Consider the following 15734-nt stretch of genomic DNA (forward strand, 5'->3'; position numbering starts at 1 on the left):
CTTCCTTAAAAGTCATATCAGTCATATCATATCTGTCACGCCCATTCCTTTGGTTGGGCAATGGGAAAAGGTCAAGGTACCTCTTGGGATTAAGTGATGACCATAGTGTTTCAATGGCTGATTTTTTTTTTTTTTAAAGGATTGTTTCTAAACAAAGAAAATAGCAATTCAACTAAATAGTTCATCATTATATCATGACATATTTATGCTTATTTAATGTTCCACGATATCACTTATCACACCCTTAACTATCCCCCTAAAGCTGCATTAGAAAAACATTTGCAATGTGAACTGTTTTTACAACTCTTTATTGGCAGTAATCCTAACAAGAAGTACATTTTGAAATGACCAAACCACAACACTCTGGACTGAATTAATACCTCTTAACTTTATAAATACTTCTGCACAAGCAGATGTAATTGTTTATTGCAGATCTGAATTCAGTATGGTTAGCATGTCTAATGTCTGAACAGCGATTTTTGTGGTAGTGCATTTGAGAAAACGCTAGCTAAAGAATCTACTTTTTCCTTGTTTATTTGACATGCATGGTACTAATCAGTGGTGTGCTGGTTGTCTGGGGCAGGGTCAAATGCCAAGGCCCAGAAACCCTTAATAGGCAAATGCCACACCCCAGTGGTAAGCAGCCCAAAAATGCTATCTACTTCCTCTTATTAGGTCCTCTGTTTCACAGATACAGGAGATTTAACAATAAACAAAATACAACACAAGAAACAGCCAAGGTAGTTAGGTCAACATACATAAAATGTAATGTAATGAGGTGCTGCATGAGCAATTATCATATAGTGAGAGAACAGATTGCCCAAGATGATGAGTAGAACCAATGCTGTGTAAACATCACTGTGTAGAAATTACTGTGTAGAACAGATATATAGATATCACTGTGTAAAACAGATATTGTGCAGAGGGGTGGTGCCATTTAGATTTAAAAGCTGTGGCTATAACTTCTTGGATTGAGAGCAAATACGTTTTTAAATTCCTGAATATATGACTGCATTTTTGGTTTTACACCATTATCTTTATTGTTTTAATATTTAAAAATATTAGCTTTTTTATTACTAAAAATTGACAAAAACTAATATACTTGAACCCTCTCAGAAATGCCTTATTCCTTCACAGCATTCTAAATCAGCTCAGGTGAAATGGTGCTAGCCACCCTGTGTGAATAGATACCCACAGAGACAGAGGGGGAAGGGTTAGCAACAGCATCTGTATTAGCACCATCATTAACAGGGCCGCCAACTACAGGCGTGACGTGTTTAGGGGAGGAGGGAAGGCAATCCTCCTCCATGGCCTCAGGGGAGAACAGCGCAGAAGGGAGGACACTTCACAGGAAGACAACAGGGTGTGGAGGACATGCTGAGGTGTGGAGGTGAACTCTTAGTGTTAACAGCAGAGTCAGGCTCAGAGGGATGGGGTGGTGAAAATCTCATTCTGGCCAACCTCTTGCGTATGGCTCTCATGGTTATGGGAATAGACATGCATCTGGAAAGACAAACAGAACAAACAGATAAATCGAAGAAAAGTTCTTGTAAATTACAGATTTTTTTTACCTACCTTAAACTAGTCACACAACCTGCTCATCTTAAAATTGTTATGTTTATACTCAAGCACATGGAATCAATGGTAGACAATTTTAATCAAATGGTAACAGTTTTAATTTACCATTTTATAGTTTCACTATATAATTTGTTATTTGCAACATTATCTGTTAGAACAAAAAAATGTAATTTGATCTGCTAAAATGTTAAACTGTACCGTGTGAGGACTTTACAGATGTAGTCATCTAGAAAGTGATCCATTCCACCTGGCATTAGGAGCCTGCAGCGCACCCGTCGGGAATTCACCACGGAAACAAGCACTGGACACCAGAGATTAGATGAGATGAAGGATGAAGAGTAAGAGAAAAAGTGAGAATATTAAAAGAAGATAACTGAGGATACAGTGTGTAAAATATGAAATGAATTCTTAATAGAGGCCTCATGAGCCACAGTGGCTGATCTGCAAGCACATACAAACTGCCAGAGAGTCACTGTCCAGGAGGCTGAAGGTGACAGAAAAGCTGTAGTCAGACTCTGGGACGATTTCGCAGATTAAGTCATACACAAGCCCTTCAAAAAACAAAACAAACAAACAAAACAAAAAAACAAAAAAACATAATGCATACATGCATCACCCTATAGGGACATTAAATGTTAAAATTCCTTAACACTTAGGTACGTGTATGACAAGAATGACATGTTTTACCTGGGTGGTGTTTATGGCCGGTGATGCAACTTGCCAATAGGACATTAATAGCTGACTGATGGCGGAAGAGCTCCAATAAGGCAGGTACGTGGGCAGGATGGGTGAAGGACACTGTATGAAGAAGGGCTCCGTTCCAGGAGTCACACTCCCATGCAGCGCCACAGAACACATAGCTGTGAAACTCATCATCCGGAAGAGACTGAGAAATGCATAATAAATAACTGTAGACTCTAAATGGGTGGGCTCAAAATTACAATTAGGCATGTTTTGCAGCTAGACATGACAAGGAGTTAGACGGCTCAGTTGTATGCACAAGTAGCTAATCATGCTGTTTGTAGGTTTAGCAAACAAACAAATTATACAGCACTTGACTGCCTCTCAAAGATGTTCTGTAGACACTTGCATAGATCTACTTAAAGAAAAAAAATTATGAGCGTGTAAATGCCATCACTGGATTGCCATCATTGACAATATTCTCTTTACATAGAGAAAGTGCTCAGCAACAATGTAATGGAAAGTTTTAAAGATGATAATTAAGAATTTCAGACCATAAGAAAATGAGCATCCATTCCATCATGTGATCTCCCATAGCTCTTCTTCTCTAAAAAGGCTGACTCGAGCAGCTGGAAAAGAGGCACCCCCTGCAGGGCAGCCTCTGGTGGAAGTTCTGGAAAACATCAGTGAAGCTCAAGGTCAACATTCTGAATGACCACTTAAAGAACAAAATAATGCAGTCAGGTTTTTATGGGAATGTTAGTGTTCATCACCAGAAAAAAAACAAAAAAAAACTAAGCTTTGTTCCATGTGTGTGTATGTAAAATTGGAATACATATGTGTGCGCATGTAAATCTGTAGTAAAGTACAGTTTCCAGTGATACAGGATGCTTCATCAGCTGAGCAAGGGCTACTGTTCAGTCCTTCAGTAAAGACAGATCTCCTAGGATACACGAATGCAGCCTGGACCTGTGATTTGGCTCATCTTGTGGATCAAAGATTTGAGCGTGGGCAGTGGTGGCTGGAGTCTGAGAAGGAAAGAGGCTGGCAAGGATTCGGTGCACACTTCAGACAGTGACCTGAGCACAGGGAACCTGCAAAACATACACAGCTCTATGCACACTCCACTGCTGCTGGCAGAATTAATTTAACTACAGAGTTCAACCCTGCCACGGAGAAGTTCTCAAAACTACTTCTGTCATTGTCTGTGCAATGCAATTCCCAATGATCCTGACTTAAAAGTGATCAACTCAGCAACCAGGGACCAAGTTAGAAAATTCAACTGCCCACCCCAGTGAGTCAACTTGAGGGGGAGTGGGGATCACAGAGTCCATCTGCAACCTGTGCGTAGTGGTACTGGCACCCACCACTACCATGGCAACCTGGCTGTGAGTGCCTACACCTAGCAGGGGAATTTGGAAAGAGTAAGGCATTTGCAAAATATACCATAATCTGCAATTAATACATGTGTGTCATACTTTATGAATTCCAATCCAGTCTTAAATTTATTGGTGCTATAAAAATGTATTTTTACTCATAAAGTGAAGTGACAAGTTCTACACCTCAATACAGCCACTGAGAAATAGAGGATTGTTCTGACCTACCAGGATGCTTCATCTTCTTCAAAATTTCTGATGGGCTAATGTAGTATTGGATGCTCATTGGGCTTCCTAACAGGGAAGGAGTAACATTAAATTCCAATAATGGATATTATCCCAGTTCTAACAAAACCCATCCAGCTCCCCCAAAAAATACCTCCTCTGGAAGGCATGATGCTTCCAAGTCTGCCATTCAGAACCATGTCAACATGCACATCTCTCTCTATCAAATATCTACAATTTAAAGAAAAGGTTGATTTCCCCCAAGAATTTGCCAAGAATTTCCAATGTTACACTTAAATACTAGAACATTAAATTCTTCACCTTGGTAAATTGGATATCTTTACTAGGTCTTTCTGCAGATGCTGTAGAGCTGTATACACCTTCACCTTTGTATCACTGTAAGATAAAACTTACTATATATAATTAATATAAATGCAAGATATACTGTATAAAGGGGTGGTCCATATCAACATATGTTTAGGAAAGTAATACTTGTCTCCTGGTATGTTATAAAGAGAAGCAAGGTCAGTCAACTTCTGTGAGAATTCCTCAAATTTCTTCATCCTACATAGACATGAAAAGTTTACTATACATGGACACTGAATCAGAACTCTCAAAGAGCAAATCAACAATACATAAACATTATGGAAACAACCACGATTGTTTTTTTTATCGTGTTCAACAATGAAAAATGACCATAGGAATAGGAAAATTTAAGTATTTTCTTACCTTAGTAACTGAAGCAGTGACACATTTGACTAAAACACAAGATAAGTATTTGGTCAATACCTTTGTCCCTACTCACTTATGGAATGACCTCTACAGCATTACCAGAGTACCCCTTACCCATGAACCCCTTACCTCAGGAGCCTCACCATGCTGAGCCACCTTCACATCCTCAACTCCTCCCCCAGGCAACAAAAGCACCTCCAGGTAGAACAGATCTGCTGTCAGATAACATGCAGTCTCTGTCGGACTCAGGTGGGAAACCAGTCTACAAACGGTGGCGCATCAAATGACAAAGTTAAGAATTCATGCATGAACTGCAGTTCACATTGTGTTAGGTTGGGGAATGGGACACTGTATTAAGTTATACATTATATGACTCTGAAATCATGCACACAGCTATTGTGAACACAGAGCAAGGGCTATCAGTCAAATCTATAAATGTTGATATATTGCAAAGTAGTAGTTGTATTTAAAAGGGTTCAAACCCTCTTTGATTGGCAATCATCTCCAGCCTAGTCACCATGGCACTCATAGAGGTCACTGTAGGAAAAAAAGCAACAAAACATCCACATACATAGTAAAAATTATTGTAAAAATGAATGTTATTTTTCATTCATACATGATATTTCTCAATCATTTCTCCAAGTCATGATACACTGGACATACTTACCATTCTGTGCATTGTGGAGTTTCTGCAGGCACCTGATTATGGGCTCGCAAGGCCTGGCCCTAGGTTTGTCCTGTAGTAGCAGAGAAAATAACACTTCTAATAAAGAATTCCTTTAATGCCTGTGTCCATGTCCTACAGAAATGCTGAGGTACATATGTTCAAGAGGCTTGCTAAAAGCCCTCCATGAGAATCCTATGCTGTTAAGCTGTAATGTTTCTCAATTTAGGCCTCTACATAGAAAGTGATCATGACTTTCAGGCTTTGACCCAGCTGTTAAAGCCCTTCTGGGCAGAAACTCCAACACAATTTCACGGATATAATCACTAAAGTCTTCGCCCCAGGACCTAGGCCAAAGAAACTGTTGTCTAACCACATTTAGAAAACCTCTGTTCAGATATGGATCTATTTTTTGTTTGCCTTTCATGTGGTAATTATACAGACAGTGAATACAGAAATGAACTAAAAAAGACTGTGCTACACAAATACCTGTTTACTCCTGCAAACAGCTCATATAAAATGTCCGATTGCTGAACCTCAAACAGCAATAAAACACTACACGAAACCCACTGAAATGTGTGTACCATATTAATGTTATTCAAGCTGAAAAAGCAAGAGGAACAGACATTTCACAGCTGCTTGGGGAGAAATGTCTTCATAAGCATGCAGAAGTAATACTCTCCCCACGTCCAGAAAGGAGGCAGCTGTTTACGTATTAGTTTGGCACAGAGCTGTTCCGGCCACAACAGTCTTGCTTAAGCCCTGCATCTGGAAGACATTTCTTAGGCTGCGCACGCAACTTGCTCAGCAGCACATCAGTGGTCAGAGCAAGAGGCAAGCACTTGAGTAACACACAGAATATGACATCAAGGAACCGCATCTGGCTGATGCACAATGTTGGGCTCAGCCTTGAGCTAAATCACACTGTACACCAGTCTGCCAGGTTCTCAATATTTCATGTGAGAGCAGAAGACTTGAGGTTCTCTTACCATGCATCTACGCACCAGCTGCAAGGTCTCACTCCAGGGTTTCTCAGAATATTTTGACTTTAATTCAGACATGTACGTCTTGCTCATGACTAGAAGGCAAAAAAATGTTTTAAATCGCAGAGTAAATGGATTTGGACCTGTAGTTTTCAAAAGGAACAACTGTTTACACATATTATAACATCGAAACACATTCCAGGTATTTTTGCAAGCTGGTTTCAGTTATCAGCAGCAACTGATCCTCTCAGGCTTATCACTGGTCGTTTGTTTCATTTCGGCCGTTGCAGGGCTTTGTGTTTCCCTACTTTGTGTTTTTTTTTTAATGTGTAGTATTGTCACAGGATTGCGTATATTCAGCACAGCGTCCCGTGAAATGAACTTGGTCACAATCACAACAGCACCTGTTTTTTTTTTTAATCCAGATTAAATATGTCCGTATATGCCAACAGGCGATGCAGTAATATTGTCCTCCTACCTTCTGACACTTCTCTAGAAATATGAATTCTCACCAAGTGGCGCTCTTTAAGCAGTGGATAGTCCTTACGCATGCGCATACAGTACGCATCTCTGCCTGGAACGCAGTGGTCTGTACAGGTTCAGTCTGATTCTCCTATCTTGAGCTTGTAGTCTTTTAGCATTTGGCTAATGATTGCCGGTTGCTACAGCAGCAACAATTATCCAAGCATTGTCAATTTTAATAAACCTGATATTTGAGGAGCTGATTTTCATCACAACTTTAGGTCCGGAATGTTGTGAAACTGAGGCTCAGTCTGGGCACCAGAGCCCCTCCTAGTTCGACTTTAAATTTGCCTTTGAACGCCTACCGACAAGCGAGGGTAAGTTTAACGTTACAGTACGTGTGAATAACGGTTATATTTACACGCTCAGGGTGTTAAGGTTTGTGTTTAGTTTTAGGAGTGCTACAAGTTGTATTCGTAGCAGTTATATTAACTAACAAGCTAACCCAGCTAACTAGCTTCTAAATGACAAAGCTTGTGAGCTACCCAGATAGCCGGTTAGCAAGAAGGATAGTTAGCATAGTTAGCTTAGCTAAGCTAGCGAGCGAAACTCATGTTGGGGTGATTCACCTCAGTTAATTCATGACTACGCTTGCTATCTAGCTGATTTAGCTTCTGATATAACTCAATAGCTGTCTATCTAACTAGCTAGCTAACGTGTACAGTCATGAGGACATCCTCAAATCCAGATGGCCAAGTAACCCAAGTTTAGGTATACAAGGAGTCGCTGTTGGGTGATGGCTAGCTAGCTTTAACACCAGCGTTATGTCCTAACCTTTTGTAGTGAGAATACAGAAATACCGCTTATTTGTGACGTGACAGTATAGCTAGCCACTTAGCTATATTTTAACATATAATTTAGCTAGTTAGCTAGCTGTCTAACTAGGAGTGTGAATAATATTTGTATTTTTGTTCAACAGCGCGTTTTTAAAAAGACCCAACCCTTGCCTCTTATGAGGTCCGTTTCATTGGGTTTTCCATGGATGGCCCGCATTTCTTGCAGTTATCTTTACAGTCAGCTTGTCATCCGTAGGTCGTCATCATTGCTGTAAGCTTCAGTTATTAGGCTGCTCAGCCTTTGAACGAATTAATAGTCTCTACTATAGTCTATGTTTGATACGTTTAAACAACTTTGACTACTTCAAGCGTCGGGACATGTTCTGTGAGAGGCTCCACTATTATTGGGAGACTGGATTAATTTGAAGAAAGTCATCCACTGAACGTGTAGGGTAGCTATGCTGTGAGCTCAGAAAATGAAAGGACTAATACGACAAGACATTATAGCGTTTCATTATTTATTAGTAATGTTAATAAGAACCTGTTTAGAAAACGATCCTCTTGCATTTTGTACACATTATGTATAATCTAGTGTGAGAATACCTAGTGTAGCTTGTAATACTATATGAACTGTATTATGGTCTGAGTGTAGCATTACGTGTCTAGTACAGGCAGGTTAATTAGGTTAATTTAACACTGGTTAGAAGGTGTACTGTGAGCAGTGTTTTGTGCAGGGTTCATAGGCTAAAATGTCTATATACAGTTGAGATGACTGGTGTTAGTTTTAGACACACCCAGACACTTTATAAGATATTAAAGGCACTGAAGAGATGAATGGACAGTTTTCGTTACATCTAATGTCAGTAGGGAGACTTACAGGGGAGTGTTTATATATAATGTACTGGATGGATTAGAAGAGTCTGAAAGTTTTCAGTAAAGACACAGCACCTAACGAATCAACCCGTCTTACAGAATCTTTGTTGTAAGTCAAGCATGATGAAATTTCTGATCAGACTAGACTGTCCTCTAATAATCACATCCTAATAATCACCTTTATATGATGAGGGAGTATTAGTTTGAACCAGTTTTGTAGTACTCAATTCCAGGACTTGGACTCAGACTCAATTGCTTGAGACATGATAAATAGTATGTTGTTTTATGTCTAATAGGTGTTTGATAAGTATTCCAAAACTGCACTGTTGTGAATAAGCACACTGCTGCTGCAGGCTAAAGTAGGGAAAATGCTGTTCTTAAATTGAAATTTAACCCCCAAAATATTAGATTTAGTAACTAGAACATCTGACAAAAATATAAGATAATACAAGATGGTAATTTCCTTGACCAGACTCACTCACTTCAGGTGCATTTATTAAATTATTATTAGTGCATTTATTAAAATGGAGTGTGTTGGTAAATTTGGGCATGAAAAATAAAACTTGAACTAATAAAAGACTGTGGCAGCAGACTGTTAAAGGTGTGATTAGTGAAACCGAGTCAGCTAACGCTAAGCTACCAAGTGAAAGTGAAACCAAAACCATACCTAAGAATGGCAGCAGGGAGAAGGATAACTGGAGTTCCTAGATGTGGTAGATGGCCCAGTATACAATTTTACAGGGAAAATACCCATTCCTTGCTGGTACTGTCCTTGTTTTGTAAATTTAATGGTGGCACATCAACATTAAATGGACAGAAGCTTATAGGTTTAAAAAAAAACAAAAAACAACTTATGTAGGCTACAATATGTGATTTGGTGATTTTAAAAAAAAATAAGTGGCTCATCCCAATAGTTTTGGTGGATATTATGTCGGGGAGTGTTTGACCCCACAATTCCCTATAATATTAAATATGTGTCACAACATTTAAGTTTGACACTTCAGGATATTCACACTGTAAAATACTTACAGTGTAAGTATTCTGAAGTATAAGTATTAGTAAGTTATTTGCATATAATGGAATAGAATAGAATGTATTTATGTTGCAAATTTTGCACTGCTACTTAAAACATTATAATTAACATTTATTGAAAAAGAAAAGTAACAATAATGACTTGGTGAATCACAGTCTAGATCTTAATAGTGTAAGGTTTACGTATGCTCTGGAGTGTGTAGCCCATCTCTTTCCATGCACTATTCGTGTTAGCCATTCTCTAGCCCTTTATCGATGGTCCCGTTTCTTATAACAGGACTGCTTCTGCTAGAGCAGTGACATTGACGTGCAAAAACCCAGCTTCCAACCTGCTAAGTTAATACTTGCTCAACACTTATAATACAAAGCAGCCAAGTAGTAAGTGTTAGTGCAAAGTGTGTGTCTCTTGTAAAGTGTATTTTGTTTTTCAACAGAGAAAAGTAGCAAAAGGTGTTCACAAAACATTATGACTTAACCCAGAGATGCTGATCTGGTCATTGGTGACTTGGCTTTGGATGACTCATACTAATATTCAGACTTCACTTCTGGAGACTTGACTTGAACTCAAGATAACATACAGTACAGAACTCCTGAACTCGCTGAACTGTATAAAAATGGTTGTTTCACTGAAGGTTTTGGAAACTGTACACAAGGCTTTTATATAATTTACTTCATGCCTTCACCCACTTTGAAAAAAACATTACAACACTTTCCCACACCAGTTACCACATCATAACATTCTGTTCATTTCCAGTTATGACGACACAGATGTTTTTTTGATGCATTGCATGTTATCCATGAAAATCATATGGAGATCATTATAGGCTTCTGTGTCAGTACTAAATCAGACACTGGAACTGAGGATGGGTGAAGGAGAAATTTAATAGTGATTCAGACTTTCTTAAGCTTTTGTATTTTGTCTAGATATACACAATGGTAAGAGAGATAATTGCTGATGTTGACTCTGATTACTCAATATTCTCTACTTACAGGCCTACTCTTTGGCGTGGTACATAACCTTCTCCACAGACTCCACGGTGACCCTCGTTGCTCCGGTGCAGTTAGCAATTCCTCCAACCTCTTCTCCAACTTCCTTTTCCAAAACATCCTTCCTCTTAGCACTCTCCAACACCCCCAAGTTGTCATGGCAGCCACCAAGCCCAAAGGGCAGAACTCACTGGCCCTGCATAAAGTGATCATGGTTGGCAGTGGAGGTGTGGGCAAGTCAGCTCTCACCTTGCAATTCATGTATGACGAGGTAAGAATCCTAAAAAAATATGATAAAAATACAGACATTTGCATAATTTATTCAAGGTTGAAATAGGGGTGCTGTAACAGTTAACTATGAATGCGATATTTTCAAGAGTAATGAAATAATTGCTAAATAAAATAACCATCACAAAACTGGTTGTATATTTGGAAGGCATTGATGGTTTTACATGTGTTTATATTCAGAGCAACCACAAGCAACTAAGATATTATATATCATTTTTGTTTATTTAGGAGGTTGCAGTGTTAAGCAAGTTTATTTTAGGCTATCAAGGCTGATATCATCTGAGCAATCAAGATAATAGACAACCATGGAAGTTCAACTTGATGCATATTGTTACTTGAAACAGTGAGGCCCAAAGCTGTTCCATTGGTTAATTAGAACTGTCTCAATATAGTGTTTTGTTACAGTGGAAGGAAAGTAGCACCTGCATTAGCCAAATTAGTTTGACTGTATGACAGACTTGACTGCCAAACTGCTGTGCACAACACGCTGCCCTGTCTTAATAAAGCAACCAAAGACTGCCTGTCCAAATAAAGTGTGCTGAGATTGCTTTTGTTTTAAGTCTTGATATTCAGTAAGCTTAGTTTTACCGAAGCACTTTGAAATATGGCGTTCCCAGTTTGTGGAGGACTACGAGCCCACGAAAGCTGACAGCTACAGGAAGAAGGTGGTCCTGGACGGAGAGGAGGTTCAGATCGACATTCTGGATACAGCAGGTCAGGAGGACTACGCAGCCATTAGGGATAACTACTTTCGCAGTGGAGAGGGCTTCCTCTGTGTCTTCTCTATCACTGAGCTGGAATCATTTGCTGCAACTGCTGACTTCAGGTAGAGTAGCACTTCTTTCTGTTAAGCCCGAGAGTCCCGCTAAGAATGTTTCCAGCTACAATTATTACAGAAATAAAATGGTTTGTTTTTCTCTTCTCAGTCCAGTGTGGTTTTGTGGTTAAGGCATACACTACATGCACTAAATCTCTATAGAAATCTATTTTTAAAAAGTTGCATAACAAGTTGTAATGTATTTTGGCAGTCCATTTAAACATAACGATAGGTTAATCAAATCTGATGGATGGGCCATACTGAGTCTCACTTTCTCCACACAGAGAGCAGATCCTGCGAGTGAAGGAAGATGAGAATGTCCCCTTCCTTTTGGTGGGGAACAAGTCAGACCTGGAGGACAGGAGGCAGGTGAGCGCTGATGAGGCCAAGGCGCGTGCTGAGCAGTGGGGCGTGTGCTACGTAGAAACATCCGCCAAGACTCGTGCAAACGTAGACAAGGTGAGTACTAGCGGTTTGGTGACTAGACTGGGGACATAAAAGACTTTCGCTTAGTCAATCCAAGCGACAAGCAAGATGTCATGCATAGGAAGAGCTGTGCAGGAGAAATATAATTTGTATTAACAATGAATTTATTCATCTTAATTGCATAGACTCTAGAGGTTCTTATTTAAAGACAAAGCCCATGTTGATGTGTCTTGCATCATTTTTCATCCACATTGAGATATACTGAAAATTGGTAGACCTAATTTACTTCTTAATTCGTTTATGAACTTGTGAATTAAAATCTATTGAAAATATATTGAATCACTGTGTTCAGAGCCAAGGACGAATGCCATTAGAAGATTTACATGCTTGACAGTTAAACAAAGCTGCAAAATAAAGTTAAAAATTATTGCGCTGTCAGGATTCCATATGGCAGTGCAAAGCAAGGTCTTTCAGTTTGTGTCTGTATGACTTGGGCTCTGGGTGTTTACATGAGTCTTGTCACTACAGGTGTTCTTTGACCTCATGAGGGAAATTCGTGCCAGAAAGATGGAGGACAGTAAGGAGAAGAATGGGAAAAAGAAGAGGAAAAGTCTGGCCAAGAGAATCCGAGAAAGATGTTGCATTTTATAGTAAATAGAACATTAGCAAACATTACCATGCTCTTTCCCTATGTTTTAAATATGTGTGTATCTATATGTTCCATATTTCACCCCATTGCCAACTAATCCTGGCCTGTGGGGTTTGCAGCAATGTCATGGTGTTTGTGCATCAGAGCTAGAGTTGGTCTGATGGAGGATTAGAGGAGACTGATTCACCTTAGCTATAGCCCGGTGAAGCTCCAAGGGAACTCTTTTCCACCTAAAATGTGCTCTTAGTGAAATTTCATACCAGGAATCTTATGCAGTGTCTGATGGCATCTGTCCCATGTTGGTGACAAGTCAAGTTTGGAACTGCTTTCTCTATCCAACCAATGATTTTCAAAGTAATGGTGTAAAATCCTGTTTTTCTCTTGAATCATGAACTGGAGACTGATGGTCAAAACATCTGGATCACACTTAAGTATGACCCTTATTTCATATTCATAGTCAACTTAGTGCCATTTTCTAGCTGGGCCTTTTGCTCTTTTCTTGACTGAAGCAAAAGAGGCCAAATAGCCCATCAGAATGGACATGAACTGCCTTAGTCACAATGAAATAGGTGGCGCTAAGTTACTAGTGGATTTTATAATTATTATATTCAAGGCCTGAGTTGGTCAATATGTATCAGTTGGTTGGCTATTGAATGTCTTACTTTTAAAAACAAAATCTGTTACTTACATATGTTATAAGATTTAAGATGGTATGAACGTATTAGTTGTAAGTTGTGGTTCAGAAATGAGTAATGGTTGACATGCAAGTGAAAAGCACAGTAACATTTTTGACATTAGGTTAATCACTGCTAAACCCTGGCAATTAATAACTATACGACACTAAGCTTTTTAATTGTTGTCAGTGTGTTTGTTTAACAGATTTGCCCTCATAACACACTTTAACCTTTTCCACTTATGGGAAATGTGCATTGGAAATGGCGCATTAGATTTGGATGGAACCGTTTTTGGCTCATTCGACTTTCTGATGCCTTGATATCTGTTGTGAATGTGAAGTGGACTAACCTTACAGTACAAGCTCCACGTTAAACCTTTGGCTGATTTGTCAGATTAGAGCAGCAGTTTGCAGGGAAGGTCATTGCCCTGTGCAGCATTAATTTAAACTACTTGCTATGTCTGCACGGGGCGTTATTGTGGTTCGAAAATGTGACAGTTTTGTAAGTTGTTCTCTGCCTTAATATCAGAGATGCAATTTACAAAGAAGCCACAAATATTGGTATTGCCCTGTAAAATACCACTACAATGTTTTTTCTTTTTGTGTGTGGTATGTAACTGGCAATTGTGACTTCTTGTATGCTGTATACTGTATGTCTTTTTATAGACGAGTACACATCAAAACTCTTAAGATTTCTGATTTTAAATTATATGATCAGGCTTTTTGTTTACTTTTGTTATTAACAAAATTCCAGTTATTTCATCTTAAAATGTATAATAGTGTTTTCAATTTACTTTTCATTAATTATCTTTTGTAATAGTACATTATTTGTTATCTTTGCATGAGGTTTGTAATCATGCCTTTAGCACAATGGAAATGCTCCATCATGCCAGTTGCCTAGTTCAGTGTGTACATTTTAGTGTTTTCCCTGCATCCAACACACCTAATTCAAGGATAATAGACCCTTTGTTCAGCTTACACTGGGTGTGTTGAAGCACTGGCGACAGTAAAAAGTGCATGACAGAAATATTGCAAAACCAGGATGGAGAAAAACTGGCCAAGTTTACCAAACCACAAGATTCAAGTGAAGGGGAGGTGAAGGAGTGCGGAGTTAAATTTCAAAACACTTTTACCAACATGGAGAGTATCTTAACCCCATTCTATTTACTTAATAAGCTGCAACACTAACAAAGCAAATTGTGTTTTCTGTGATGTTCGGCTTTGCTTATAAAATTAATATTCCAAAACTGTCCAAATGATTAATTAGAAAATTTTAGCTAATAGCTTAAAAGACCACTACTGCCAAGTGTGATTTTAAAAAGGGGTTGACAGAATTAGTAACTCTACATTTAAAAAATTTGTAGATTTGAACTATTAAGACACTACAGTTGGCTGAAGAGATGGAGCAAACATTTTATAGATACTAAATTATGGCCATTGAGAATTTAACTACAATGAAGCCATTTAAGGCAAACCAAAGTTAAATGGCGTAAAACTAACTCTTTGCTTTATATTAATATGTATGAGTGGTAGCTTGGGATAGTTTTTTTTTGGCTTTCGTAGCAGACTTGCTAAACTATTTTGCCTGCTTACTTACAAATTTTGTCATGGTGCTATTTTTGCTTATTTACAATGGCTCATACCTTCTTGTTTGTGAGTGCTCATGTGCGTGTTTACACAGGCACACAGGATTTGTCTAAAATTGTGGTTGGAATAGTGTATATGTTCTTAAAAAATAATTACAATGTTATATCCCATACAACTAAATTTAATTTGTCTGTAGTGTTTCAAAACATTCATGTTTTATTTTTTGTTTGAAATATAACACTGATCTGCCTCACTTTAGGGTGGCATTTACTACTAGGGATGCCAGTTGTAGCATCAGTATTGCTTTGGCAGCAATGAAGATTAAACCCATTACACTCTTTGAAGTTAGAGCTTGGTGTTTGAAGATGATGCATACCATTTTCTGATAATGCTTTGATTTAGGTTGTTTCCTCCTTTTTTAATCTAGCTGCTACCCTTTTGCCCCCCACCCACCCCCCACAGACAGACCCGGAAGATGTTTTCACTTTCCTTTTTTATTGTATTATTTTTTAACAAAGGCATATCTTGTTGCTGTGAATCAAGTATGCAGATAAAAAATGCATATTCATTTCAAAATTTTGGCTGTTGTATTAACCAGATCCTTGTATACTTACAATGTCTAACTTGTGTTCTCTGAGCCATTGGTAAGGAAAATAAAAGTAAGGTGATGACCATTTATTTATACATATATATATATAAAATATTTAAAAAAATAGATTTTGCACTTCAGTTTCTTCAACATAAAGTCGTGATTTTTAAAGTATTTTTCAGTCTTAGCAGTAAGGAATACTGAACAGAACTCACTGACCATCATTCAATCTCGCTTCAAATTCACAAAAACCCAACCACTCACTTTTGTACTAGC

The 15734-nt window shown here is 38.5% G+C and overlaps 2 protein-coding genes across 2 annotated transcripts; one reads left to right on the plus strand and one right to left on the minus strand.

The window, feature by feature from the left end:
• Positions 1 to 322: 322 nt before the first annotated feature.
• On the minus strand, positions 323 to 6252 carry zgc:111976 (uncharacterized protein LOC553663 homolog). The gene is made up of 17 exons (XM_027005920.2): positions 6246 to 6252; positions 5746 to 5765; positions 5260 to 5329; positions 5075 to 5129; positions 4722 to 4854; positions 4590 to 4618; positions 4353 to 4424; positions 4182 to 4256; positions 4015 to 4091; positions 3864 to 3929; positions 3550 to 3661; positions 3229 to 3353; positions 2814 to 2932; positions 2266 to 2464; positions 2034 to 2129; positions 1777 to 1879; positions 323 to 1503 (listed from the first exon to the last, which is right to left on the minus strand). The coding sequence occupies exons 1-17, from the start codon at positions 6250 to 6252 to the stop codon at positions 1314 to 1316; spliced, it is 1548 nt and encodes a 515-aa protein (XP_026861721.2). The 3' UTR covers positions 323 to 1313.
• Positions 6253 to 6787: 535 nt separating this feature from the next.
• On the plus strand, positions 6788 to 15543 carry ralaa (v-ral simian leukemia viral oncogene homolog Aa (ras related)). The gene is made up of 5 exons (XM_027005917.2): positions 6788 to 7078; positions 10435 to 10700; positions 11335 to 11543; positions 11819 to 11993; positions 12489 to 15543. The coding sequence occupies exons 2-5, from the start codon at positions 10587 to 10589 to the stop codon at positions 12609 to 12611; spliced, it is 621 nt and encodes a 206-aa protein (XP_026861718.1). The 5' UTR covers positions 6788 to 7078; positions 10435 to 10586; the 3' UTR covers positions 12612 to 15543.
• Positions 15544 to 15734: the final 191 nt, after the last annotated feature.

Source organism: Electrophorus electricus, chromosome 10 (assembly GCF_013358815.1).
Source record: "Electrophorus electricus isolate fEleEle1 chromosome 10, fEleEle1.pri, whole genome shotgun sequence".
Taxonomy (NCBI): Eukaryota; Metazoa; Chordata; class Actinopteri; order Gymnotiformes; family Gymnotidae; genus Electrophorus; species Electrophorus electricus.